At 39.4% G+C, this 27,992-nt stretch overlaps 1 protein-coding gene across 1 annotated transcript; it reads left to right on the forward strand.

The window, feature by feature from the left end:
• Positions 1 to 1,567: 1,567 nt before the first annotated feature.
• tmem198aa (transmembrane protein 198aa) lies at positions 1,568 to 27,906 on the forward strand. Its single transcript, XM_077215273.1, has 5 exons — positions 1,568 to 1,934; positions 21,040 to 21,325; positions 22,973 to 23,548; positions 25,742 to 25,989; positions 26,133 to 27,906. Exons 2-5 carry the CDS (start codon positions 21,157 to 21,159, stop codon positions 26,283 to 26,285), a joined length of 1,146 nt encoding a protein of 381 aa, XP_077071388.1. The 5' UTR covers positions 1,568 to 1,934; positions 21,040 to 21,156; the 3' UTR covers positions 26,286 to 27,906.
• Positions 27,907 to 27,992: the final 86 nt, after the last annotated feature.

Below are 27,992 nucleotides of genomic sequence, written 5' to 3' on the forward strand. Positions count from 1 at the left end.
CCTACTGTTGTATAGAATTACTAGTACATAAAGATATGAGACATTATTGATTTAAGAGACTTTTTAAAATAATAAAATATTTATTGTTCTTTATATTGTTAATAGGGGTGTAACAGTTCACAAAATTCACGGTTCTGTTTGATACGATACAGTGGTGTCACGGTTCGGTACGTTTTCGATACAGCAAAAATAAAGAAATGCCATAGAAATTTCCTATTTATTAAAAGAAAATTATTTTTAAATAAGTGTGAGTTTTCCTAAATCTTGAAACTTTTAGTTTTATAAATGGGGGTAATCTTTGAAGGATGAACAAATAATGTTTTGGTCATCACATTAAAAATAACATTTAAATAACATTTGAGTTTTGAAGTGCTGGAAAAAGATGTGTGACGTACTTGAAAGCATTTTAATATTTCTGCCAAACTTCCACGGTTACAAGTTAGTGTTAGCCTACTACATTAAATTAAATCTTATAAGAACTTCGTAGTTATTGCAAATTAGTAGCCTATACTCTCATGCAATTGAGGAACGATCGTGATTTTGTACAAAAAATAAAATAAAACACAGTCAAACAAACCCCTACAGTATTAAAATCGCTACATAATTGTTTAGAAGGTTATAGTGTGCATTATTTGTTTTCTCTTTAACTTCCTTCAGCTCTTTTCATGTTTGGGGGGTCGGCTTGTACAAATTATGAAATATTCGATATCCCAATTTTGCATATCGTCCAGACAACAATTTGGATATTATCGTCTAAACGATATCGCCCACCTCTACTGTAGGCTATAATAATTCAGTTGAAATCGTATAAAAGTGCAAAATTGTTTACATCTTTATTTAGGCTACTAATCTAATTTCTTTGACATGTAAATTAAACAAATACTCACACATCTACTATAAACCACACCAGACTGTTTTTAGCCAGATCAAATGGTAGCCTATTTGTCAGAACTTTGACTAGTTCTTCCAGTATTATAACGTTCGGTCAGGAGGATTGGCCTTTAAAGATGTTCTCAAAATCGGACAAAAACGTTATTATTCATACATCGTTCTGAAAATTTTTAGTTGGTCGTAACGTTCCCGTAATGTTTGCAAGATGATACAATGGAATGTTGCCTTAATGTTCACTTTAAAAACAAACAAACAAACAAACAAATAAAAGACGTTTGGAATGTTTATAGAACTTTCAGAAATAGCATGTTCATAACTTAATGGGAACATTTTTAGCTAAGACAGACAGTAGGCTAATTTAAAATTTTAAAGGCAGAGATATCGCTTCAGGATGTGACGTTGGGAGAACATCAGTGGAGTTGCAACAGAGGAAACAGAAATTGTGACAACTTTGACAAACTGCGAATAGCAATTTTTAGCCTTTTCAGCTTGTTGTCACGACTGTTGTTTACTTACGATAAAGTTCTGTGTTTGCAATCGCATTGCCACAGTGACATTGTTTACAATGCAATTTTACACATCCAATATTTATAGTAGATCATAAAATAAAACTATACTGAATGGGGTGCACAATAGGCTACTTTGGCTTAATTCACTGAGGGCCCCTTTGTGCTCTGACCTCCCCCCAGTTTTAAGCGAATGGTACACTCCAAAAAGACACGGAGCATGTGAATCAAAATGAAAACACAGAGTGCCAACAGATATACACTAGAAAGGAAATCCGGAGGGATACTAAAAAAGCAGTTTTGTCATGATCCCGAATCAGTTTCAAAGCATCTGGACTTGTTTAAACAAATCATGTGAACCAGTTCCATAGGCTACTATAGGCTTAACATCGTGACTCACCAGCTGTCTTACTAGATCACAAACCGGATTCTAAATGCTTCGGAATGGGAAAAACCTTCGCCACAAAGGATGCTAAAACTGAGTTATAAGCGCTTCGTGTAAGCAATTAAACCCATTAATCTCGAGCTGTCACAACGGTAAGTTTTGTTATTTTTCCCCATCTACATCATTTGTTATTCATATTTTGCGCTGTTATTGTAATCAAGTTTGCGAACCTTAATATATTGTTAAAAAATAATAATATTTCAAGTTTTTTTTCAAGAGTATTGCTGGTAATGCTAAACACTGCCTATGTTGGAGGGTTTGTCCAGTCCTTTGTCCACAATGCGTTTGAATACGGTGGACATACGTTGTTAAAATGCAGTGCAAGACATAAATGCTTTTAAGAATATTTTCTCACAGATGTTTTCTGCCATTTTCATCTATACGCGATAAAAAATTAAAAAATTGCCAGCGGAGTCGTTGAGCTATTGAGCTATTGTTCAGTCCATTGTGTGTTCTTTTGTTTCTCGCGCTGTAGCCTATACATTATCCCATATGGTGTTGTTTTTCTCCTATAGTGTACATAACAGATGAGTTCTGTGTCATGGGAGCAGCAACAAGCTGCAATCACGATATACTCTGCTTTAGTGCTTGGTTGTGGAGAAACGTTTTTCACAAACAGTTAATGTATCCGCCGTGAAAACAAGCGGGATTAATCACGTTCGATAGCTGTGGAACAAGTCACGTGTGTCTCACGACGGAACTCGCTTATTGTTTTGTTATGGCGTCACTGTACAGTGATTCTGTACCCACACTTTACCAGTAAAATATTTCTAGATAGACAATTAACAATACTGGAGGGGATTATACTACTTTAATATTTTAGACAGTGCTTGCATTGTCCCCCCTTCTTTTATTAGCCTACTCGTTTATTTGTGTAACCAACTTCTAAGGTAAAATTCTGTGATGGTACCCACAAATGGCCTAAAACCAGTCTGAAGTGTTCAGTTTATGATTTGACCAGATGTTTATAGATCTGGTCAATTACTTCAATCATTTGAAAAATGAGAAAAAAGGTGTCAATTCATAATTGGAAGATCATAAAGAACTCAGTACAATATTCACAATCTTGATGATATTTAGCCTACCACCTCTTTTAGTCTATATGTTTTCTGCAGCTGAATCCTGCTCTTTGAAATGGCTTTCAGAAAAGGCTTTTGGTTTAGACACTTTGTGTAGTGTTGAAAACCTTCAAGCCTTCTTACCTGTTTTTCCCCAGTCCTAATCTATTTCTGCTTATTTCAACAATATTTAGATGGAACAATATTTAAATAAGAGCACATGTATTGAAACAATTTGCATCCTCTTGGTATTAGGTTGCTTTCTATCTCTACACTCTAAAAAACAAAAAAACAAATAAAACAAAGACGATTACTGAAGTATATGTTTTACAAGAAAATACCATTTCAGTATAATACCATTTCTACTGCAAAATGTCATGCTTAATTCAATGCGTTACTTACGATACAATATAATTTTTTTGCTCCCTTAGGGACATTTTTCTTGGGCTTAGTACGCTGCATTGTTTCAAATCTTATGTGTCTCACATAAACAGTCCATACAGGGGAACAAAACCCAGCAATAAATATCAATAACCAACAGTAAATGAGAATAAATTTTAAATAATCAGTGCTAACCAGAGACAAGCATAGGGCTTTGTCCTTGCCATTTAAGATTCTAATGGAGGCAGGCACAAAAGAGTTTTTAAACCAGTTCAGTTGAGTCGACATATGGGCACTCTATACCTTCTTCCTGAAGGCAGAAGCACATACTCAGGATGTAGGATGTGAGAAGGATCAGCCAGTATCCTGTGTGTCTTTCAACTCCACTATTTTAATCGCAGTCTGGCCAATGTAAGAAAGTCTGTTTTTTAATTGTATAGAGAGGTTACCATACCAAGCTTGGATCTTGATTAGACCTGATTAGACTTGATAGTTTGAGTATCCTCTTTTTGTTTCTTTGTAATTCGTGAAATGTACTAGCAATTTCGAAATGAAAATTGTTTCAAAGTAAGTCCTTCACTTCATTTTATTTGGTAGTGAATGTAAATGAGTGTTATGTAACTTTTTTTTGGCAGATTTCTGTTTTGGGGAGAACGAGATTTCACGGCAATAATTAAAAAGGTTATAAGTATTATCATATTAAGATGGAAAACAGACTTTATAAAAAAAAACACTTAAAAACGTTCTAAAAGCTTTTTTGCTGCACTGATTTACTGAACACCTCTAATGTGCCGTATAGAATTAATGTATTCTAAGGCTGGCCATTTTCCAACCACCCATCCATTATAAAACATTTGCGAACAAGGAAACAACGCTTTTTTTCTCTCTCCACAAACAAGAAAGCATGACTATTTAAGGAAAATAGTATTTAAAAAAAGTAGAGTTACAACAAGAAATGTCCTCATTTGTTCAAGGATTCACAATACAATTATATAAATGTTCAGACATAAAGCACAGCTGTGTGAAACAATGCAGAAAAAGAGAGGTTAAAAAATGGGTGGGGTGGAAAAATTGTGAAGAGAGTAAAGTTGTATAAAAGCCAAGTGCTGTTTTCCGTAATGATGACTATTATGTAATAATAGATGGATGGAGGAAGCAGCAGTGGCCCTCAGAGATCCATGTCTAATTGAGTCAGGCTGCAGCACACCAAACATGTTTGGATTTGATTTGAGGGAGAGTGTACGACGAAGTTCAAAAGAAAGATAGCGATGCAAAGAATGAATAGATTTTGGTACTGCGGAAAGTAGAACCCATGATGGTTAGGGAAGAGTGGGGGGAACAGAAAAAGACATGTACAAAGGTGAGTGGGAAAGCAAGAGAAAGTCGATAAATCCATTTCACTGCTGTTCTGCAAAGCAGTTATAGTTTCTCCATGCAACAACACTTGAGACGTTTTAAAGCTGGATAAATTAAACCAATCATAAAATCAGTTTCAATCAACATGACTAAGTATTAAATTCTGAAACATTTCTAATCATTTTCTGAAAAATGCTCTATTTTCCATGATGTTCATGATGCAGAGAATTAACTTTTGCTACACTCTTCAAAACAAAGGTTCCAAAGGGGGCGTTTCACATCGATGCCATAGAGCACCAATTTTTGGTTCTCCAAAGAACCTTTCAGTGAACAGTTCTTAAAAGAACCATTTTTTCCCCCTTTTTAAACATTTTAAACATCTAATGAGCCCCTTTTCCAGGATAAATAACCCTTAGTGCAATGAAAGGATTCATGGAACCATCAATGCCAACAAATCACCTTTATTTATAGACTGTGTACTGTTCACAAGAGGTAAGACATTTCCATGCAGTTTGTCTGTAATCCTTTTGTCCTGTAATTACATTCACTGTCTCTTTTGTTCGAGCTGTTCTTGCACCGATCATCGCTTTCCATTCTTATCTCGTATTTGTCTCCAATCCATTTTTCTACCTTCTGCAAGCAACATGTCTTTGTGCGTGGGAAAGAATACTGGCAGATTGTAATTGTCTCATAGGCACATCTCTCATCTTTTATACATCCTTGGCTTTGAATGCTTCTATAAGCGTGTACTCCATATGATACATTAGAGCAGATGTTTGGTGAGTCATGTAATGATATAAGAGCAGGCAAAGTATTCCCCAGTGCATATTATACATCTTTCTACTGATCCTCTGCCATGCTATGAGATTTATGGTTTAAATTAGTGCAACACCCTGTGTTATTTGCTGTGGATGTGAGAGATGAGTGACTATCTTTGTTTGGCTTCACAATGTTCCCTCAAGTGGAAAAAAAAGGACAAAAAAGATTTTTAAATGAGTTAGTGAGCTTGAACTGGAGTAATTTTATCATTTTATACAGCCTTTCATAAATTCCCTTCTCTGCATTTATGATGCATAATTTTTCTGAAAACTTCATTTTTCAGTTGGAGCCAAATTCAAAGCTTCTTAATGGGTCAGCAGATGGTTTAAGCAACAGATGACGGTTAAGCTAATGTTTGCTTAGACTCTGGTGTTGATTTGTAGTCGTCATGTTGGACTTGGCTGAGGAAGAACACTTTAATCTGAGAAAAGCCTATCTAGATCTTCGTCTCTCATCCCCAGCTAAAATCACCAGAGGTTTCCAAGGAATCCGTTCAGGAAAGAGAAATGGCGATTTATATGTTGAAGATGTTAATGGATTTTTGGCTTGGGTGTTGGTTGAATCAGTTGTAATAAAGGCTAGAATAAAATAGTGACAAAAATGGCTAATTCCTCTTTCTGGTGCATTGTATCATTAAAGTATGGGCTTCTTGAACAAGAAAAAATAGGGCATGATTTGATTTTTTCCATCGGCAATGGATCATTGTGGTTTGCGATCTCATTTTATTGACAGGAAAGGAAGTTATAGATTGACGATTATGATGGCACATTAATTTAACCCTGTTAAGCCTGGCATGTGAAATAATCTCAGAATGCTATTTTCTTTAAATGGAAATGTTTATTGAACCTTTTGCCCAATGTGATTTTGAGAATTTGTATGTATTTTTTTACGTAAAGTGTGGTTCTACCATGCGTACATTTACTTACGTTCCCATAGACACTGGAACGCACAATACTGATGTATTGACGGCACTAAAACGTAAATTATTTACATGTGAACTGTACAGGTGTACATGTACAAATCCTTATTTATGAATATTAAAATTGTGGCATTAAAGAGATAGTTCACCCAAAAATAAACATTTTGAGAAAAAATACTATGAAAGTCAATGGCTACCGTCAACTATCTGGTTACCAACACTCTTCAAAATATCAAAATATCATATAAAGACAATACAAGGTTGGAACAACATAAAGGTGAGTAAATAATGAAAGAATTTTCAGTTTTTGGTGAAAGGGCGTTTTCACAGCAAAATGCTCTGACTGATAATAGAACCATAAAATACACCAAAAACACAAAATATAAATGATATTATATAATTCTTTTGGTACCGCTTTTGACATTTTTGCAATGAATAGATTATTGTGATTACACTTGTTTATCTGTTATGTTTTTCTTTATAACTATACATATTTTTGAAATTTGAAAATTGATTTGAGATTTGCTCTAAAAACACCTAATTTTTATTCAGATTTTTATACTAATTGCTGATACTTACAGTATATGGCCCAAAAGTAATAGGAAAGTTTGTAATGTAAATCAATGAATTAAAGTCAGTAAAGACCATGACCTGAAGGAGATGCATGGGAAATTTGCGTATCAAATAGTAGGCTTTATGGTGTTGGATAAATAATGATGTGCACAGATAAATAATTTATAACAAACTGCAATTTTAATTTCTAAATTTCATTTTCCCCATTGATTTCTTCTATTACACCCTTCTGTGACAATTTTAGCCTCAGAAGCTCAGAGGTTTTTATAAGCGGGATTTGTTAAAAATAATGTGATTTTAACACAAAACAGGGCTGTTCTTATGGGCAGAATCTTTTTATATCTGCTTAGTATAAGTTTTTTCTCACTAAGGTTTTTTTTGGGGGGGGGCTGCAAGGGAGAACGATGCACTTAATGTATTTCCTCCATATATCTCTCATTAAATTGTTCTTTTTTTTCTCTAAAGTTCCTGCTTTCTTTTCTATTTATACCTATTTTCTTGATTTTTTTACATGGCGAATAGTACACTCTCTTCCCTCAGGCCTGTCTTTACTCTATCCACTTCTACTCCAGTGGACTGTCAGAGACTCTGTTCAGAGCCAAGCCAAGAATAGCTCAATAGATGCTCTGTATCATCCCGAAGAGCAGCCTGAGAAAATCACCAAAGCATTTGATTTGGACACAAAGTCAGAGGCAGAGGTCACCCAGCCCTTTTGAAAGCTCGTTTTGTTTGTATGTGTGTGTGCATTAGAATATGCTTGCCCCACATGTGTATTAGGACAAATGTAATGTGAAGCCACGGCTCTGGCGTAATTACGTTATGTACTCACTTCATTTGTTTGCTCAGATTTACATGCTAACGACCGATTGTGCCTGAGGCCCATTGATTACAGATCCACCCACAGCACAATCAAGAGCAATCAGAGGAAAAGGGACCCTTAATGAAACAATGAAAATAAATGAACAACAGATGATGATGAATTCTCAGAGCAGAAGTGTGAAATACCACTGCTTCTTTTTGTCTTTTTTTTCTTTCGACTTTTCTTGCTATGTATTCTTTGAAGTCCCTTTAGCTTTTATCACAAACCTAAGAAACCCTTTGTCCTGTCAGTGAAAGGGGCCTCCCAGCTTGATTGTGTGCCAAGAGCATAGAGTGCTATATTAACCCCCTTGCTGAAGCTACAGTATGTGTGTATATATATACACACACACACACACACACACACACACACACACATATATATATGTGTTTGTGTGTGTGTGTGTATATATATATATATATACAGTGCCTTGCGAAAGTATTCGGCCCCCTTGAACTTTTTGACCTTTTGCCACATTTCAGGCTTCAAACATAAAGATATAAAACTGTAATTTTTTGTGAAGAATCAACAACAGGTGGGACACAATCATGAAGTGAAACGAAATTTATTGGATATTTCAAACTTTTTTTAACCAATAAATAACTGAAAAAGTGGGCGAGCAAAATTATTCAGCCCCTTTACTTTCAGTGCATTAAACTCTCTCCAGAAGTTCAGTGAGGATCTCTGAATGATCCAATTTTGACCTAAATGACTAATGATGATAAATAGAATCCACCTGTGTGTAATCAAGTCTCCGTATAAATGCACCTGCTCTGTGATAGTCTCAGAGGTCCGTTTAAAGCACAGAGAGCATCATGAAGAACAAGGAACACACCAGGCAGGTCCGAGATACTGTTGTGGAGAAGTTTAAAGCCGGATTTGGATACAGAAAGATTTCCCAAGCTTTAAACATCCCAAGGAGCACTGTGCAAGCGATAATATTGAAATGGAAGGAGTATCAGACCACTGCAAATCTACCAAGACCCGGCCGTCCCTCTAAACTTTTTGCTCAGAGGAGAATACTGATCAGAGATGCAGCCAAGAGGCCCATGATCACTCTGGATGAACTGCAGAGATCTACAGCTGAGGTGGGAGACTCTGTCCATAGGACAACAATCAGTCGTATACTGCACAAATCTGGCCTTATGGAAGAGTGGCAAGAAGAAAGCCATTTCTTAAAGATATCCATAAAAAGTGTCGTTTAAAGTTTGCCACAAGCCACCTGTCACGGGTCTATGATGGAGGACTCAAATGCAGAACGAGTGTTAACAGGTTTTATTGACAAACAGTAGACAGGATGTGTTGGGAGAGGTGAACAGTCCAAACAATAGGCAGGGATGAGACACAATGACAGCCGTAGTAACTAGCCGAGCAGCACTTGTAACTAGCAAGAGAACTGGAAGCTGGAGAGTAGAAATGGCAGAGCAGAATGAGACCTCAGAATACTAGCAGTAGCCAGACAGGAACTTGTAAGTACTCCAGCAAGGCACTCAGGGATCTCAGGCTCAGCACCAGGCTACCTCCAAAGCCAAGAGTGTAAACAGTCAGGGACACTCTGCTAGCAGGACTGGAACTAGAGACACAGAAGACAAGACAGGACCGATGGCAGAACTAAAGAACAAAATACTTCTACAAATAAAACACTGTAGACTTTAGTCACAAGAAACAAACTATGTAGCACAGAAGTACAACATCTAACGAACTGGCAACACATGAGGGAAAGAGCACACACATAAAGGGAGTTAACAAGAGTAACAGGTGAGAACACTTAGACAAGGAACAGGTGAACACACTCACGTAAACGAGGACAGAAAACAAGGGAGCAGAGAATATGAGGAACAGGTGACAACACTCAGACAAACGAGGACTCAACTAGACAAGAGGGCGTGGTACAGGGAAACAAGGAGGCAGGAACAGAGGAGCACATGGCCAACACAAACACAACCATATGTTCAAGCACAACACAAACATAGAGACATGAAACAAAGACAACACAGACAAAGCTGCCAGAGCAAGACCCTGACAGTACCCCCCATGTAATGGACGCCTCTAGGCGTCCAAAACAGGCATAGAAGTCCAAGGAGGCAACAACTGGGGAGGCGGGTGGGGCGTAAACATAGAAGTCCCAAACTGACCAGGAAACACAGAGGGAGGGATAGGGCGGGTGGGAACAGAACCAGGTAAAAAGTTCAAGGCTGACAAAGGAGGTGCCGGCTTAGGGGAACCATAACCAGGAAACGCAGAGGGTGAGACGGGAGGAATGGGAACTTGATAGGAGGTACTCTTGGACACAGGAACTGGCCTAACTGGTCTGGACTTCCAACTGGGCTTGACAGACTTGGGGGCAAAGACATGACTAGCAGGATTGGTGAAGGTCTTGGAATCAGGTACAGGGACTGACTCAGGAGCGCCCTCCTGGGCTGCGCTGGCTTGCTCTGGGACTGACTCAGGAGCGCCCTCCTGGGCTGCGCTGGCGTGCACAGGGACTGCGCTCTCTGGAGCAACGCTCACAGCAGCAGGCTCGGGGACCGCCTTCACAGCAGCGGGCTCGGGGACCGCCCTCACAGCAGCGGGCTCGGGGACCGCCCTCACAGCAGCGGGCTCGGGGACCGCCCTCACAGCAGCGGGCTCGGGGACCGCCCTCACAGCAGCGGGCTCGGGGACCGCCCTCACAGCAGCGGGCTCGGGGACCGCCCTCACAGCAGCGGGCTCGGGGACCGCCCTCACAGCAGCGGGCTCGGGGACCGCCCTCACAGCAGCGGGCTCGGGGACCGCCCTCACAGCAGCGGGCTCGGGGACCGCCCTCACAGCAGCGGGCTCGGGGACCGCCCTCACAGCAGCGGGCTCGGGGACCGCCCTCACAGCAGCGGGCTCGGGGACCGCCCTCACAGCAGCGGGCTCGGGGACCGCCCTCACAGCAGCGGGCTCGGGGACCGCCTTCACAGCAGCGGGCTCGCATTCTGCAGTCTTGACAGGCTTGGCAGAAATGTCTAGGGACTTGACAAGACTTGTAAGACATTGAGAGAAGGCCTCTGCGGCAATGACAACAGGCAGCTTGGGAATGACCTCTGTGAACATGACAGGACTGGGAGAAATTGTCTCTGAGGGAATGACATTACTAGTCAATGGCTTAGAAAATGGTTCTACTGGAATTGATACCTCAGGAACCACTGGACCTGGAGCTTGAGAATGGAGAATCGTAGACTGTTCTGCACAGGCCTCTCTCTTCTTCCTCCTTCGACGGGCTGATACTGTGTGTTGGCCAGCCTCTGTAGTATCTACAGCTAACTCAGCCAAACCAGGCAGAATAGCAGTGACCGTTGACTCAGCAGTGACTGAAACAGACCTAGCAGACTCTGAAGTAACAGGAACACTCTGGGTAGTTACTGGGAAAACAGAGGTTAAGTCAGCAGACTCAGAGGTGGCTGGAACTGCCTTAATTGTCTGAGAGATGACAGCGGTTGACTTGACTGGGTCCTGCATAACAGAAAATGACGTGACTGGGACTGACCTGGATGCCTGAGAGATGATGGTGATTGGTTTGACGGACTCTGGGGTAGCTGTGGTTGACTGAACTGTCCTATTCCGTCTGAATCTTAGTTTCTTAGTGGAAGCCAGAGGAGGATCATAAATGTGACGAGACAGGCGAGGAAGGGCAGGGTGGTTGTTGAAAGCAGATTCCGGTGGACTTGGCGGCATTCCCCACTTACTTCGATTACCAAGGTACCTAGAGAAACCCCAGAAATCCAGAATCCTGAGAGAATCCATCTCCCATGCAGGCAGGGGTTCATCCAAGCAGGAGTTAAAGATGTCCTTGAGAGCAGCGTCATTATAATCTAGCCCAACAGACATGGTCCAAAAGAATTGGGCAAAACCCCCCACCTCAAAACCATCCTGGCGAAGAGCAGTGAGACCACGATGACGAGCCATTCGCTCCTGGATGTTAGCAGGTGGCAGGATCTTGATGCTCATTCTGCTGAGTCCTGATTTGGCCAGTTCGTTCTGTAACGGGTCTATGATGGAGGACTCAAATGCAGAACGAGTGTTAACAGGTTTTATTGACAAACAGTAGACTGAAGACAGGATGTGTTGGGAGAGGTGAACAGTCCAAACAATAGGCAGGGATGAGACACAATGACAGCCGTAGTAACTAGCCGTAGTAACCGAGCAGCACTTGTAACTAGCAAGAGAACTGGTAGCTGGAGAGAAGAAATGGCAGAGCAGAATGAGACCTCAGAATACTAGCAGTAGCCAGACAGGAACTTGTAAGTACTCCAGCAAGGCACTCAGGGATCTCAGGCTCAGCACCAGGCTACCTCCAAAGCCAAGAGAGTAAACAGTCAGGGACACTCTGCTAGCAGGACTGGAACTAGAGACACAGAAGACAAGACAGACAGGACCGATGGCAGAACTAAAGAACAAAATACTTCTACAAATAAAACACTGTAGACTTTAGTCACAAGAAACAAACTATGTAGCACAGAAGTACAACATCTAACGAACTGGCAACATATGAGGGAAAGAGCACACACATAAAGGGAGTTAACAAGAGTAACAGGTGAGAACACTTAGACAAGGAACAGGTGAACACACTCACGTAAACGAGGACAGAAAACAAGTGAGCAGAGAATATGAGGAACAGGTGACAACACTCAGACAAACGAGGACTCAACTAGACAGGAGGGCGTGGTACAGGGAAACAAGGAGGCAGGAACAGAGGAGCACATGGCCAACACCAACACAACCATATGTTCAAGCACAACACAAACATAGAGACATGAAACAAAGACAACACAGACAAAGCTGCCAGAGCAAGACCCTGACACCACCTGGGAGACACACCAAATATGTGGAAGAAGGTGCTCTGGTCAGATGAAACCAAAATCGAACTTTTTTGCAACAATGCAAAACGTTATGTTTGGCGTAAAAGCAACACAGCTCATCACCCTGAACACACCATCCCCACTGTCAAACATGGTGGTGGCAGCATCATGGTTTGGGCCTGCTTTTCTTCAGCAGGGACAGGGAAGATGGTTAAAATTGATGGGAAGATGGATGGAGCCAAATACAGGACCATTCTGGAAGAAAACCTGATTGAGTCTGCAAAAGACCTGAGACTGGGACGGAGATTTGTCTTCCAACAAGACAATGATCCAAAACATAAAGCAAAATCTACAATGGAATGGTTCACAAAAAAACATATCCAGGTGTTAGAATGGCCAAGTCAAAGTCCAGACCTGAATCCAATTGAGAATCTGTGGAAAGAACTGAAAACTGCTGTTCACAAACGCTCTCCATCCAACCTCACTGAGCTCGAGCTGTTTTGCAAGGAGGAATGGGCAAAAATTTCAGTCTCTCGATGTGCAAAACTGATAGAGACATACCCCAAGCGACTTACAGCTGTAATCGCACCAAAAGGTGGCGCTACAAAGTATTAACTTAAGGGGGCTGAATAATTTTGCTCGCCCAATTTTTCAGTTTTTTATTTGTTAAAAAAGTTTAAAATATCCAATAAATTTCGTTCCACTCTGATTGTGTCCCACCTGTTGTTGATTCTTCACAAAAAATTACAGTTTTATATCTTTATGTTAGAAGCCTGAAATGTGGAAAAAGGTCGAAAAGTTCAAGGGGGCCGAATTCTTTCGCAAGGCACTGTATATATATATATATATATATATATATACACACACACACATATATATACTTTTTGTGGTAAATGTTTGATTGGTGTGTTTCACGCTTCCACTCTATTAGCATTTCGAACAGTACAAGGCTGGTTTGTACTTGTGTAATTGAGTAGGCCAGTTATAATCTGAAGTCAGTTTTATTGGCTCTAAGGTGGTGATTATGATGATTGCACTCATAATCACACGCTCATAATCAGTTTGACACACACACACACACACACACACACACACACACACACACACACACACACACACACACACACACACACACACACACACACACACACACACAGCAGTCTTAAAGGAATAATTCACCAAATTAAATAATTCAACAAACCTGGCCTGTTATTGTTCCAAACCAGTTGACGAACCGACAGATGCAGACCAACGGGAATAATCACCAGATTACAGTACGTCGCTTCTCAGACATTCCATGAACCTGACAAACGCTGATTTAACATGTTCAATCGACAGAAGGCAGACCGCGAAAAACCAGACGAAGTGTCTGTTGATGCTGTATACTGTAAATTGGCCGTGACCATGTGCTCCCCAAAACACACAGAGAAAAGCACCATTAAAGGGATTGTTCACACAAAAATGAAAATGATATCATCCATTACACTCATATCATTCCAAACCACAAATTAAAATATTTTTAGTGACATCTGAGAGTTTTCTGTCCCTCCATTCAAAGTCCATTTCACCAAAACTTTGGTGCTTCAAACTAAGACACGGGAAAGAAATCCATGTGCAACAGGTGTTTTTTATCCAAGTCTTCCAGAGAGACATGATTAATTTATATGATGAACAGATTTCGGTAAATCTTAATATTTGCTAACTCTATCATGATGCTCCTCCTGACAATAAGTAACTTTGCAATTACATCAACTTATTCTAACCCTAACCTTACCAGTCTACTAATACTCTACTAACACTCTGATGAGAGTTATATGTAGGTACAAGGTTACAGCAACAGAATGTGTTAAAGGTACCATCAAAATAAAGTGATTTCATTTAGGTTTTTATTCATATTACGAACAAGTGGATTTCTTCTTCGATCTCTTTATGAACTTTTTGAGGCGTCACACTTTGCGTTTTGGTGCAATGGACCTTCATTGGAGGGACCAAATTCTTTTAGGTTTAGTTTAAAAAATCATATTTGTGTTTCGAAGATGAAAGTCTTTTGGGTTTGGAACAAATAAGGGAGTAAATTATCCTTTATGCAAAACGTCACAGAATCTGTGCAGTCTGATTAATGCATGCATATGGTAGTCATGATGTTCATAGAGTTGACTGGCTGCTATGTTTGTATCCATCTCTGACTCAGAATGGTACACAGTGGGGCAGCTGTAGGGTTAGTCATTGTTTAGAGCCGAGTCAGACGACCGCCAGTAGACAAAAATGAAGAATGGCAGACTGAAAGACACACACATTGGTTTGCACATGACCATGTACACATTGCATACAAACACCCATCACATTGCTAACATCATTCAGGTCACCAGAAGGAGAAAGCCAGTCCAGTGCTAATGGAATTTAGAGCAGAAGCTCTCAACAAGATTAACGAGGTTTAGCAGGCCATCGCCTTGTCCGCTAAATCACTCAGTCCAACCGCACACACATAGACTCTTACTCCCTTTTCTCTCTCATTCACACACACACACACACACACACACACACACACACACACACACACACACACACACACACACACACACACACACACACACATACCCTTCTCTCTCAAATATACGTGTCCGTTCTCTTTATCTCACACTGACACAAGCCGTCACCCTTCCTCTCTTTCATTCTCTTGCACGCTCACCCACCCCTCCATTCAGCCTCTCACATTTCTCTACACAACTGTCTGTCCCTTTAACCTGGCAACCATTGCTAGGGAGACCTCCACCTCCATGGTGACTGCAGCGGGATAAGAAATGGACACTTTAGTAGGATGCTACTTTATCTCCATTGCCCAAAGTAGGCTGGCATCTGCTCTCTTGCTGTCGTTCCAGACGTAAGTGGTTGTTCAGGGTGCAGGAGCTGTACATTGTACCTGTCAGATGCCATCTTTCACACCTGCAAGTGCTCTGCATGGAGCAAATGAATGGGGTGTTGTTATTCAGAGTTTAGTGTAGTGTGTGGAAGGATTATTGAGGCTTCTTTCTACAGCTCTTGGACGTGTTTCAGTCATAGTGGGATTGAAATAAATGTGTATGTGAGCAATATCTAGGCCAACACAGAATTTGCTCTCACAGAACAAGTTTAAACAACCTTCATTCACGAAGTTCTACACATTCCTCGCTCCTTGTTTTATTAAATATTTTGGCTAATTTCATTATGTTTTCAGCTACCATTAAGTTTTATTAAATATTTTGGCTAATTTCATTATGTTTTCAGCTACCATTAAGTTTTATTAAATATTTTGGCTAATTTCATTATGTTTTCAGCTACCATTAAGAGCTAGCACTCTGTAAAACTTTTGCGAACATTTTGGCGTGAATCCATTCTGTAGATTTTCCCCTAAAATTAGCACATAAAATGTAATTAGAATTGACCTTAGAATTACTTAAAAGATGTCATATAATGCAAAAATCAACACAACTTTCAGAAATTACTAATGAATTCAGAATCACTTGAATACATCAACAACGACTACTTGTCCTTGTACAGCAACTACTACTACTACTACTTGTACAGCAACTTGGCCACTTGTCATCTTGAAGTAATGAGGAAGAAGGATAGATCCAGTTATGTCTAAATACATAAGATTGTATTGTTCCAGTTAGAACATAAAATATCTAATGATAAAAGTATCCCTCCAATGGATTCCAGTCTAAAGAAATAGTAGCTGATGTTTATTTTCAGCAAGATTCTTGCTGATTTCAGTCCAACAAATTTTAGCATAGATTATTTTGTGATCTTGTCACAGCTTAATGTTTTGTAAAGAGGCTGTTATTGAGTCAGAAAGGGTCAACTACGTATACTGAATCTGACCACAAACCCACAATGCTCTTCGCTGCATTCATTTCACATGCAAATTGGAGTCCTACAGGTTTACCTGAAAATGAAAATCATTCATTTGCCTTTATGTTGTTCTGCTGAAGAAAAAAGAAAAGGAACAAAAAGTTTTTTTAAATGTTTCAAACAACATGATCATTTTGCTTCAGAAGACTTGGAATATGCAAGTCAATTAATATGGATGAATTATACATTTTTAAGTTTTGTTGACTTTCATAATATGGACAAAAACAGATGAAACATTCTTAAAAATATATAATTTGGTGTTACAATGAGGAAATGAATTCATAAAAGTTTGGAAAGACAAGAGGGTGAGTAAATGATGACAGAATTTTTAAAAAAAGTTTGAGAAAAGTGTATATTTAAAGGGATATACACTTGGGTTCACCCAAAAATGAAAATTCTGTCATTAATTACTCGCCCTCATGTCGTTCCAAACCCATTAGACTTCTGAGAGCTTTCTGTCCCTTCATTGACAGCTACGCAACTGAGACTTTGATGCTTCAAAAAAGTTCATAAAGAGATTGTAAAACGAATCCATATGAATTGAGTCTAACATTTTATGAAGAAACAATCGCTTTATTTTCGTCTTTAAAACAGATTTAATTTAGGCTTCTATTCACATATAAACATTCATCAACTCACACATCAGTTGTGGTAAACGGATGTGTGCATGTTCGCTTGACGTGCGAGAACCACTGAGGTTCATTCTCGTGTTACGTGATTTGTCATTAAGAGTCATCTAATTTTTCATTGACACATAGTTAAATCAAATTTCAGTTTTTTAACTGGTTTGACTTACTTTCTTCTGTGGGATGCCAGATATTTTGTAGAATGTTTCGGTGACCATTGACTTCCAAGACATTTCTCAAAATATCTTCTCTAATGTTCCAGAGAAAAAAGGAAGTCATACAGTTTGGAGTTACATGAAGGTGAGTAAATGACATTGGTGTTAACCTTATTCTGTCATTTGTGAATCTTGCCGATGTGCATAGTGGGATTTTCAAGATCACCAATTACCTATAGTGGCTGCTGTTACAGTTGTCTGTTTGTAGCATAGATCTGGGCTTTTCACATTCTGGTTTTTATCCCAAGTCGTTCTTTGTGCTCTCGAGCAAGGCAGCTAGTTTCAGAGACAGTCTCTATAGGCTGTACTCGAGCCCATCATATTGTCTGTTATTGTTCAGTTGGGCTGCTGTTTACATTGATCTGCCATTTTCCATCTAATGAGCAGGGCACATACAGTACACACCGCGTGCATAATATATACACAGGTCGAGCTGACATTCTCTCTGCGGGCCTTTTGACGGTCTGTTTAAAATATTCATGTGAAGTCGCAAGCTCAATAGAGCCTTTTGTTCTACATCATGACTGACATCTACACCTGAGGCAGACAACGACTCGTTGCCCATGATCTGAAGTGCAGTGGGACGTACCGAAGGTATCATCAGAAGGTAGACAGAGAACAACAGAGATTTTAGTTTTTTTTAGTATTGGAAAGAGGTTGAAGACAGCTTCTTTTCTTCACAGGCTGTTTGTGGTGAATAATGCTCTTTGCATGAAGATTGAGTAATACCTGAAAGTGGTTTTCTCAGGCTGTTCCAGTGGTGAAATTTCATGTAAAGTTATCCTTTTCTGTCTCTCCATCCAAGTGATGAATTTTCCCCCTGAGTGCTGAGAGTTGTGGAGTGTTGGTCCAGATCGATTTCTTTTTCCTTGTTGTAACACAAGCCTGTCTGAACTGTGCTGCAAGTTTACCCATGCATGGATGAAGGCAAACATGGCTTAATAAAATGATCTCTCTCTCGCTCTCTCGTCGTCTATATCTATTCCCCCCCGATCTTGTTTCTCTTTTTCTCTGCTGGAAAATCAAGCTGATAAGCTGATAGTTTTGAACTAGTAGCTGGTTTCTAGGTGATCCAAGATGGTTATTAACTGGTCCAGGTTAGCCATTAGTTGGTCAAGGCTAGTCAATGGCTGGTTGACCAGTCTGCATGTTTCAAAACCAGCTGGTAGCTGGGTTCATCCAAACTGTTAAACTACACTGAAAGAATTAAAGTGCTCGAAAAAAGCTAGGAAACAAATTTCACCCAGAAATTCTTAAATTAAACAGCATGTTTTCAAGCAAAGGCTACACACAATTCTTTGTGAATTTAATTAGAAATTCGCAAGTAAAGTTTACTTTGTTTCAAGTAAATTATGCTCATGCTTTGTGAAAGTTTCTTAAGTAACATTAATAAAAAACACTATCATTTCAATGCTAATATTATCTCATTTAAAATACTGAGTAATGTTTACTTTTTAAGTATTTTTTTAACATGACTACAATTCATTTGTGAAGCATTACCGGTATTGTGTTAACTATAAATATCTGAACATAAGCCAATAATATTGACAGACATCATTTTACATAAAAAATGATTCTATATTTGAATTGTAAATGTATTAACAATTCACTAAGGTGTGGATAAAAAAATAAAATCATCCAATCTTCTGTCCACAATTCTTTTACTCTGCGAAAGCAAAAGAACAGAGTTAGATCAAGTAACATTGCCATCACACATACAGTACAGCTTGGACCAGCAGAAACCAGCTAGTTGTTCCCAATCAGAGATATCAGCTTAAGCTGGTTTTGTTTTGGTCTTCTGATCACTTTTCCTTGATTTCTCTCTTTTTCTTCCTATATCTTCCTAAGTGGGCCAGGTTGTTATTTGCACGTCTTGGGTGCAGAAGGGTTGGGGTTTCCTTAAGGGGGAGAGAGAACTCGCCAGCACTGGGAAACTGTTAGGCATGCTTAAACATTGGTTGGTTCTCAGGCTGTTGCCATGGTGGCAGGTCGCTCTCCCTGATCTCAGCTAAGTGGTGTATAACTTGTAGCATCCCAGAATTACATTGCTGTTATGACAACAGACAGGAAGTGAGGTATTTTTATCCCAGTTGTATAAAGGCTTTGTTTTCTATAGCATTTCTCGCACTAAACGACATTCATTTGCACTGGAGAATCTCTCATAACACAAAAGTTCTCTTGCGTGTAGCAAACGACTTGCATTAATAATCTCTAGCTTCATTGCCGAATCTGCCGATATGAGGTTACCTCTAGCATTCTAGCACAGAGTTGAAGAACTATACTGTTCTGAAATATGTGTCATGATGTAAATAAACATTACTGGTGTTGCTGGAAATGGTGCTTTTACATTTACATTAATGTATTAAAAGCACTGCCTGACTTTTCAGTTCAGCTTTTTAGTCACTGATGAAAATAACGTCAACGTTCATTAATGAAGTATTTGTTTCCAAAGGACAAGTTTAAGTGTATGTCAAATATCTGAGAGATTTTAGTTTGAATCTGACTAATGAATACCCCAGAGTTTAAGTCAAAGGTATGTGTAGCGGCATAATAATTTTTGTCTTGGCCTGCATTCAACAGATTTTTAAGTTGGAAAATGTAATTTCAAGCCACCATCAAAGCACGACTAGAGAGAGATTACACGTGTTTTTGAAAGTAGTAGAGATGTTTTTTGAAAGCTTTCCTGTACCAATATTAAATTCATTCAAAATGTATACTTCTATTCATTGCATTCCAGCAGGGTTTGTTGCAGTTTGGGATTGCAATATATTTGCCTGATGTCTGAATCAAAAAGGTTGCCTGAAATATTTAGCTTTGTGATTCAGACCTCAGCAATTAAATTACCATCCCAAAAGGCACTAAACCCTATTGGAATCCTATGAAAAATAAATATATATAGTATATTGCCTAGCTTCTGAATCGTAGAGGGAACCTACATTACATTAAATTAATTCAGGCAGTTTTCCCCCTTCAACCATATTGAAGTAATGGACCATGAATGGTGTAATGGAGACTTTTGTTGTAGATTTTTTTTTTTTAAGTAAGCAAACTCTCTCATTGACAAAGAGATGTAGTCTTTTGTGTTAGGATGATTAATGTAAAATGAAGAAGGAGTTCTGTGGAAATCCTTAAATTAATATTTTGTAAAACATGAATATTTTGTTCTGTCCTTTGGGCCTGTGCATTAACAAGTACTCACCATACTTCTTTGAAGTACACTCTAGCAAATTAAATTGCTGTCAACTAAAGCAGCGCATACATCCACTGAATTAATATAAAGCACTCTTTAGTTTTAGATTACAATTATACTACTTTTTTTTCTCTCTGATTATGTGTACTGAGGCAGTTTGAACAAGCTTTTGAGGGCTCTTTTTTGCCCGTGTGTTGACGCTAGAGGTTATTTATCCATAGCAAATTTGAGTTTTTAAAATGTCAGGCAATGCCACTATATATTTTAATGAGTGAAAAGAGTCTATACGACTAAATGAAGTGAAAATATGACTTGACGCAAGAGTTGAATGGATTCAGACAGCTGTCTGGCATTGGACTGTCTGATGTTGTTGTCACAAAGAGAATTTTTAAATTTGATGCCATATTTATTTTGACAAGTAAAGTCAAACTGTCTCTGACTCTCATGAGTTAATATCTGCACATCTTCTTCTTATCTCTTTGAACAGGCAAATTGCTGTGGATGGGAACCTTCTCTGCACCCTCTACCTTCCACATGACCCCACTTTCCCTGTTTCCTCGGCACCCGTAAAGATACGTTACACTCTCTAACACACACTGACAGCATGACGTCCACTGCCCAGATTCTGGCCTTTAAGCTCTCCCCACCCTCTCAAGATGGGAGTCCAGAGCGTCTGTTCAACTGCGATGAGGACATTGAACGGCGCTATGAGGTTGTCCCGTCTGTCGTCTGCTCCATGTGTTGCCTCTTTGGCATCATCTACTGCTTCTTCGGTAGGTTGCAAAGGATGAATTAACTGATTATATTTAGAAGATTGCAGACAGTAGATCAGGAGAAACGCAGATTTACATTAGTATTACTCAGAACGAGCCCAGATTCTGGCATGACTTGCATGCATGGGTATGTTTTTGTCTCGTTAACACAAACATCGTTTCAGCTGTGGTTGTTATTGCCAAATTTAATTCACATAATATCCATCTGAATGTGACAACCAGACAAGGGTGACAAATCTATGTCCCTCACTATTAGATAAGCTTTATCACTTTCACTTGACTGTGAAATTTGCTTTCACTACCCATTACTTGCTAGGAGAGAGAGAAAGAGAAAGAGAGAGAGGATCGAGGACATCTTAGCTGTGACAAACAGCAGCATATAGACTTGCTTCTCTCTGTGGCATTCAGGCCCCAATGTGACTTAAAATGTTAAAACATGTTATGTATTCCTCTTGCTCTTCTGCTGCCAATTTGGGCCATTATCGACAGTTTTTAATTGCATCATTTGAAAGGAGATAACCTCTCAGTGAAAAGCACAATGCTTTTTGAAAGGCTCCAGTTGATTTAAAAGCTACTTTTTCTACAGTAACTGTAGCAACGGAATGGACATTAATGGCACAGAGCATCAAATACCTTTACCCAATGCAATTCTGGTGATCCCACTTAAATGTTTCAGAATAAAATGTTTATGCCTAGGATTTCAAGTAGACCTGTTTCAGGAATGATTGTCTGCATCTCTAAAAATAGGTCCAGCGACCGACTACGGTCTTGTTGAATGTATTGGCGATATGGCCAAAAACATTTCTCAACATATTTTTTGCCCCATATCATTCATCACAATATTCATTTTATACCAGTAACGGACAAGGAAATGGAGTCCACAAGTACAAACTCAACAGAATAAGCTATCTTTTAATGTAATCTTTGAAATCTGTTCTTTTTTTTATTTTTTATTTTTATTATTTAATACAGATTTATCTTCAACAATTATTTAGAATTAAATTAATTTGTTAAATTTAAACAATTTAATTCATCTTTTAAAATCTATTCAAATGAAAGTATAACAATTAATTTTCAACAAACCATTGCATTAAAGTAAGATGCTGCACAAAAAAGTACTTCTTAAAAAAATTGTAATAGTAATATTACAGGAAATTACATAAAGCGCTTTTTAATATACAATAGTAATATACTAATTGCATACAATAGTTATATATTATATGCCATATAATCATAATTTTGTTGTGAAGACTTTCTTAGTCCCAGTGTGTATTTGATTATAGCCTTTCTCAAATTAAATGTTACAAATTAGCCTTCCAGAGTTTTCTTAACCTGTTGCATAGACTTTATGGTAGGAAATGGACGTGTACTTTGACATGCAAGCCGAAAACTGACTGACTTTCGTGTTTATTTCTGCTGTGTGTGATGGGCTGTTTGAATTATCCATATTGAGTAAAAATGTCCACAGATTATCATTGTTATCAACAAGTATTTTATTGCGATGCTCTTTTATGATTGTTTTATTTCCAAGCCCTAATATGTACTACTATTCTTATTGATTATTTGATAATAATATCATGTTCTCTTCCAAAACTATCTCTTTTTTTCCCACCTGCTCCTCCCCTCTGCACCCCTCTTCACTTGTAGGGTACCGCTGCTTCAAGGCCGTAATGTTCCTCACGGGTCTAATGTTTGGTTCCATCGTCATCTTCATGCTCTGCTATAAGGAGAGGGTCATGGATACTCAACTAAGTGTGGAGGCTAGTGTAGGCATCGGCCTGGGCATTGGCACGTTGTGTGGATTGGTCACTATGCTGGTCCGCAGCGTGGGGCTTTTCATGGTTGGACTTCTCCTGGGTTTACTGGTCGCCCTCGCCTCTCTGGTGGTTCTGGAGGAGTTTTACCACCCGAGGACAGTGTGGCTTCCCCTGGGTGTGCTGCTGGGTTCGGGCATGCTGTTTGCTGTGCTCACTTTGCAGTGGCAGCGCTGTTTCACCACCATCTCCACCGCCGTCTTCGGATCAGCTGTGGTGACTGTGACTGTGGATTATTTTGTTGAGCTCTTCGCTTTGACGCGGTATATCTTTGAGAGGGTGAAGGTGGATCCACCTCGCCCCGTGTGTTGGTTCACGTGGGTGGTCATGGGAGTCTGGCCTGTGCTGGCGCTGCTGGGTGTTCTTATTCAGTGGAAGGTCACGGCTGAAGGATATTCACACACAGAAGGTAAGTCTGGCAACATGTGAAAAATATAGTGAAAGGGACAAAACTGTGGCTCAAGCCAAAAGTATACTTGTCTTGTCCGCTTTCCGCTCCGGCTCATGGACAGTTCACGTGACCTAAATTACGTCATCAGCACAGATTTTTGTGTGATCACCGACAACAGGGCATGTGCAAAATGCTAAAAAAAAAAAGTTCACTACCTAGTGGATGCACTTCAAAAACAAGTAACGAAAGTTAAAATATGATAGAGCAATAGAATGAACTGAAGTAACAGAAAGTCATACAATACATTTTAGCAGTCTTAATTAAGCGTGAAAATAACTAAAGTAAATATATATTTGCTAAGCAATTTAAGCAAACTAATATGATTCATATTCTTATGGTTTCTCTAACAATATATAAAAAAATTACAAATGCAGTGAAAATACAGGTATCGGTATCGACAAGTACCAGAAATGAAAGTATCGGTATTTGACTAGTTCTGGAAAAAGTGGTATCGATGCATCCCTAGTAGTGTCTGTTCTCTAACTGAACTAAATTAGTTTTATTACTATGAACAATCAAACCGACGGTGGAGGCAAGTGATTTAACCGGTGTTGCGGCTGAACACCGGTAACACCGGCAACACCAACTATCGCAGCAAGCCTAGATTGAAGCTTAACTCTGCAGGACAGTGACAGTGTCCCTTCAGGATGAAGATTGGACACCCCTGGTGTGACAGTAACATTACCATTTGTTCCTATAAAGAAACAGTTCACACAAAAAATAAAATTCTGTCATTATTTTCTCAGTCTCATGTCATTAATTCAAACTTAGAAATTAGAAATTTGAAAATTTCCAACTGTATTTTATTTTATTTTTTTTATTATGAAATTCAGTGGGGTCCATAACTTTCAAGCCCCAAAAGAAGTGAGTACAGGTTTCAATTTCGATCTGTGTGTCAGAAAACTTTGAATATACCAGTCGACTCATATGGATTAATTTCATGCTACCTTTACAGTATGTCCTTTTTGGATCTTTAAAGTTGTGGAGATTGATTTTCATAATATGAACAGAAGAATCCGAAACATTCAAAATATCTTATTTTATGTTCTGCAGCAGAAAGAAAGCCCTATGAGTTTGGAACTACATGAGGGGGAGAAAATGATGACAGAATTTAGATGTTTGAGTGATCTATCCCTTTAAGAGGATGTCCCTACATGGACTTCATTAAAACAAGGTGTCTTTCTGAAATCCCCCCTTGTGTATCCTTGGAGTTTAGGGGTGAGTGAGGTTTTTGGTGGTTATCTATTTATGGATGTCTTAGTTAATTACTTCCAGTGGTAGTGATCCTGTGGAGATCAGACTGGCTTAGCTGTACCCTCCATACAGGCTCCCATAGAGTCTCAGAGTGCCTCAATGGGAAGGCCTGACCTGAAATCCATGAATGGGGACTTTAAACTGCTTCATCACTGTCTTGTAGAAAGCAACCACCAACATCTTTAGCACTGCACGAGGGTATGCATGAAATTTAGAGGTAGAAGTCACACTCTCTATGACTGATGAGGCCACACAGAATTGTGTGAAGTTAGGGAAGTAAGATATTGCCAGACATTGACAGGACCTTGAATATTTCTCTATTAAAAGTACATATACTTTACTTTTCCTTGTCAGTGCAAGGCTAAACAAAAACGTTATGCTGAGATTCTGAATTAAAGCGCACACTGGGAAAGCAGACAGTGAACTGCGCTGGGGTGGTTGCCATGGTTACAAGCTGAGCCCTTGTTTGGTGGAATGGGGGAGGGGGATGTGATGAGGAAGGGGCCGAAGAATAGAGACGAGAGTGGGAGGAGTGTTTTCTGAGGGGGAGAGCAAGAGAGAAGGATCATTACATGAATTCCCTGACAGATGGGCCACGAAGCTGTTGAGGCACAACAGAGTGACTGAATGGGCAAAAATAATCCGTCTGTTTTTAATAATGACAGAGAACAGAATGTCGATTTAGCCCTGTGCAGAGGAGAATGTGTCAAAACACTCAACGGTTTGTTTATCAGCTTGGCTTTGGACCACTGTTTGAGAAAACCCAGCCAGTACACACAGCATAGTGTCTTTAGTGCGTAGAATAACGCCTCTGTTTTGCAGTTGTGAGCTGATGTACTAAAGCCAAATAAGAACATTTCTCCCACACCTAATTCCTTCCTCTTCTTCTTCCTAAAGTCTTCATCAATCACCAGCAGAGACGAGTGCAGTTAATGCGAATTCGTCAAAAGGAAGTGAGAAAGGAGTGCGGAAAGAAAAAGAAGAAAAAGCCACAGAAACAGCCGCCACAGCAACAGAAGTACCACCACCCCCCTCAGACCATCCCTCATCCCCCCAACCCTCCACCCAAACTCCAGCATCCAGAGCCCACACACCGCCGGAAACCCAACACCATTCGCCGCTTCGATGGAGATGTGCTTTCTCCGGTAAGCGTTTGTCTCTCTTGCCACAAATCCATCTGCCAGTTGACATTATCTTGAAACCAGATCTGCAAAACCTGACATATGAATCTCTATGCTTATCTTTACAATTAATCAGAGATTGGTTACATGTTCGCTCTCTCTTTTAGAGTTACATCCAGAACTTCCGTGACAGACGTACTGACAGGAGGGTCTACTCTCATGGCAAGTTTATGGGCGGCTCACATGTTGTAGATTTGAACTATGACTATGGCTCCCAAGTGCCCCTAACAGCCCATACAGGCCCCGCAGTGAGAGGCTGATCTTCTACTGGAACACAAATTGCACTGAACAAACCATTCCGAGATCTTTGCGGCCGGATCAAATCTAGAGCATGTGGTTACTTCAGCCGTCTAAATGGCTGACGGGATTTTCATACCCAAATGGATTTGCTGTATTCCCATGTTTTTTTTATTTTATTCAAATGCCATGAAAGTTGCAGCAAATGGACCGTTTACCTACAAAACAATGTAGGGCTCTGTTCTCTTGCAATTAACTCCATTTTATATTGCTGAAGATGGTTGTGGTATGTGTGTCTGCTCCTCCGAGGCTCTTCTTCCCATAATTAGGCTGTTGTTTCACTCTGTCCGAGAAGAATGTTCTCATTACGACAGCAGCCATTTCAAAAGAGATCCATTACGGGACCAAATACGGCCTTGGCTTTTAAGCGACTAAACTGTCATAAAACATGCACGGCACATACTAGACAGACTATTCGCATATCCAGTTGACAGATTTTAACTTCCTGTTAATTTCTGACCTTTTAAAAATGTTTCAGAAAACATTGTTTACAGTACGGGCAGGGAAGTGTTTATCTCTTTATAACTGTTTTAAATGGCTTTATCTGCTCTGTGTCAGGGCCTACACAAATTCTGTCGAACTGTGTATGGTGAAAACAATCTCTGTTCAATCTGAGCCGATTACACAAGCATATACTGAAATGTTTTGTGCATTTATCTTTGTTAGCCAATGCATGTGGGGAAAGTGCCCCCATTGCTCTTGAAATAATTTTTTTAACATGTTGTATCCATTTAAGGCGCAGTTAAAAGTATCTAGAGACTGTTTGGTTTGCTCCCAGTTAAATATCAGGGGCTGTGGAATCGAGAGGAGCCCCAACGATGAAACTGTGAACACTAAGGGTTTTGTGTGGATGATTTAAAAGTGTCCTTGTCTACTATGAGAGAGATTTGAAAGGGATTAATGAAAGATGCCTAAGAAGGCGGGAAGAGATTTACAATTGTGGACTTCTCAGAAAAAGATTGTGTATTTCTGAGTTTGTATAAAGCATGAAAAGGAGAGATATAGACAGAGTGTGTGTATATGCAGAGGGTGTTGTATGTGCGTGAAAGCATTTGTTATACTGTGAGTCTGAAAGTCAAGTCTTAATTTCTGATTTACCTTCATATTTGGATGCAGGGTGATTTCACACTCCGTTTCCCCTCTATGTTTATCAGGGCTGTGGGAGCAATGAAGAGTCAAAGTCTAATCTTTTTTCTCACTCTGAAGTAGTGAAAGGGCTCAAAGGCTTAAATTCCTCTCTGTTTACCGTGTCTTGTAAAGTGACAGCTTGGCTCTCTTGTAAATTTTGTACATTGTCTGAATGTATATATGCTTACATCCAATTCTGTAGTATTGCTAGTGCTTTGAATTTTTTTTCTTTTTTTTTTTTCTAATCACGTTACATCTCTGTGCTGAAGAATTGTCTTTTTGAATTGTCCCATTGATAGTCATTTGTAATAATTTATTTCTAATTTATTAGATGAAGACTTCAAGTGGAGCTCTGTATGTAAATTAAATTGATGTTGACCATTATTATTATTATTATTCCTAAGCATGTGTTTGTACAGTACTGATAACCATAAATGTTGTGCTCCTGAAGTCAAACATGTGTATGTGTCCATTTTTCTGGAACACAAAAAAAAGAAGATGGCAAAGAACACAGATGCCTTCGAGGCTTAGGGTGAAACATA

This window comes from Siphateles boraxobius, unplaced genomic scaffold (genome assembly GCF_051911475.1).
Source record: "Siphateles boraxobius isolate OS27281-9 unplaced genomic scaffold, OSU_SipBor_1 7, whole genome shotgun sequence".
Taxonomy (NCBI): domain Eukaryota; kingdom Metazoa; phylum Chordata; class Actinopteri; order Cypriniformes; family Leuciscidae; genus Siphateles; species Siphateles boraxobius.

Bases quoted from the DNA above. Each gene is read 5' to 3' on its own strand.
- tmem198aa (XM_077215273.1), top strand. From the start codon at position 21,157: ATGACGTCCACTGCCCAGATTCTGGCCTTTAAGCTCTCCCCACCCTCT. The intron at 21,326-22,972 runs GTAGGTTGCAAA...CTTCACTTGTAG, and splicing joins CATCATCTACTGCTTCTTCG to GGTACCGCTGCTTCAAGGCC. The intron at 23,549-25,741 runs GTAAGTCTGGCA...TTCTTCCTAAAG, and splicing joins AGGATATTCACACACAGAAG to TCTTCATCAATCACCAGCAG.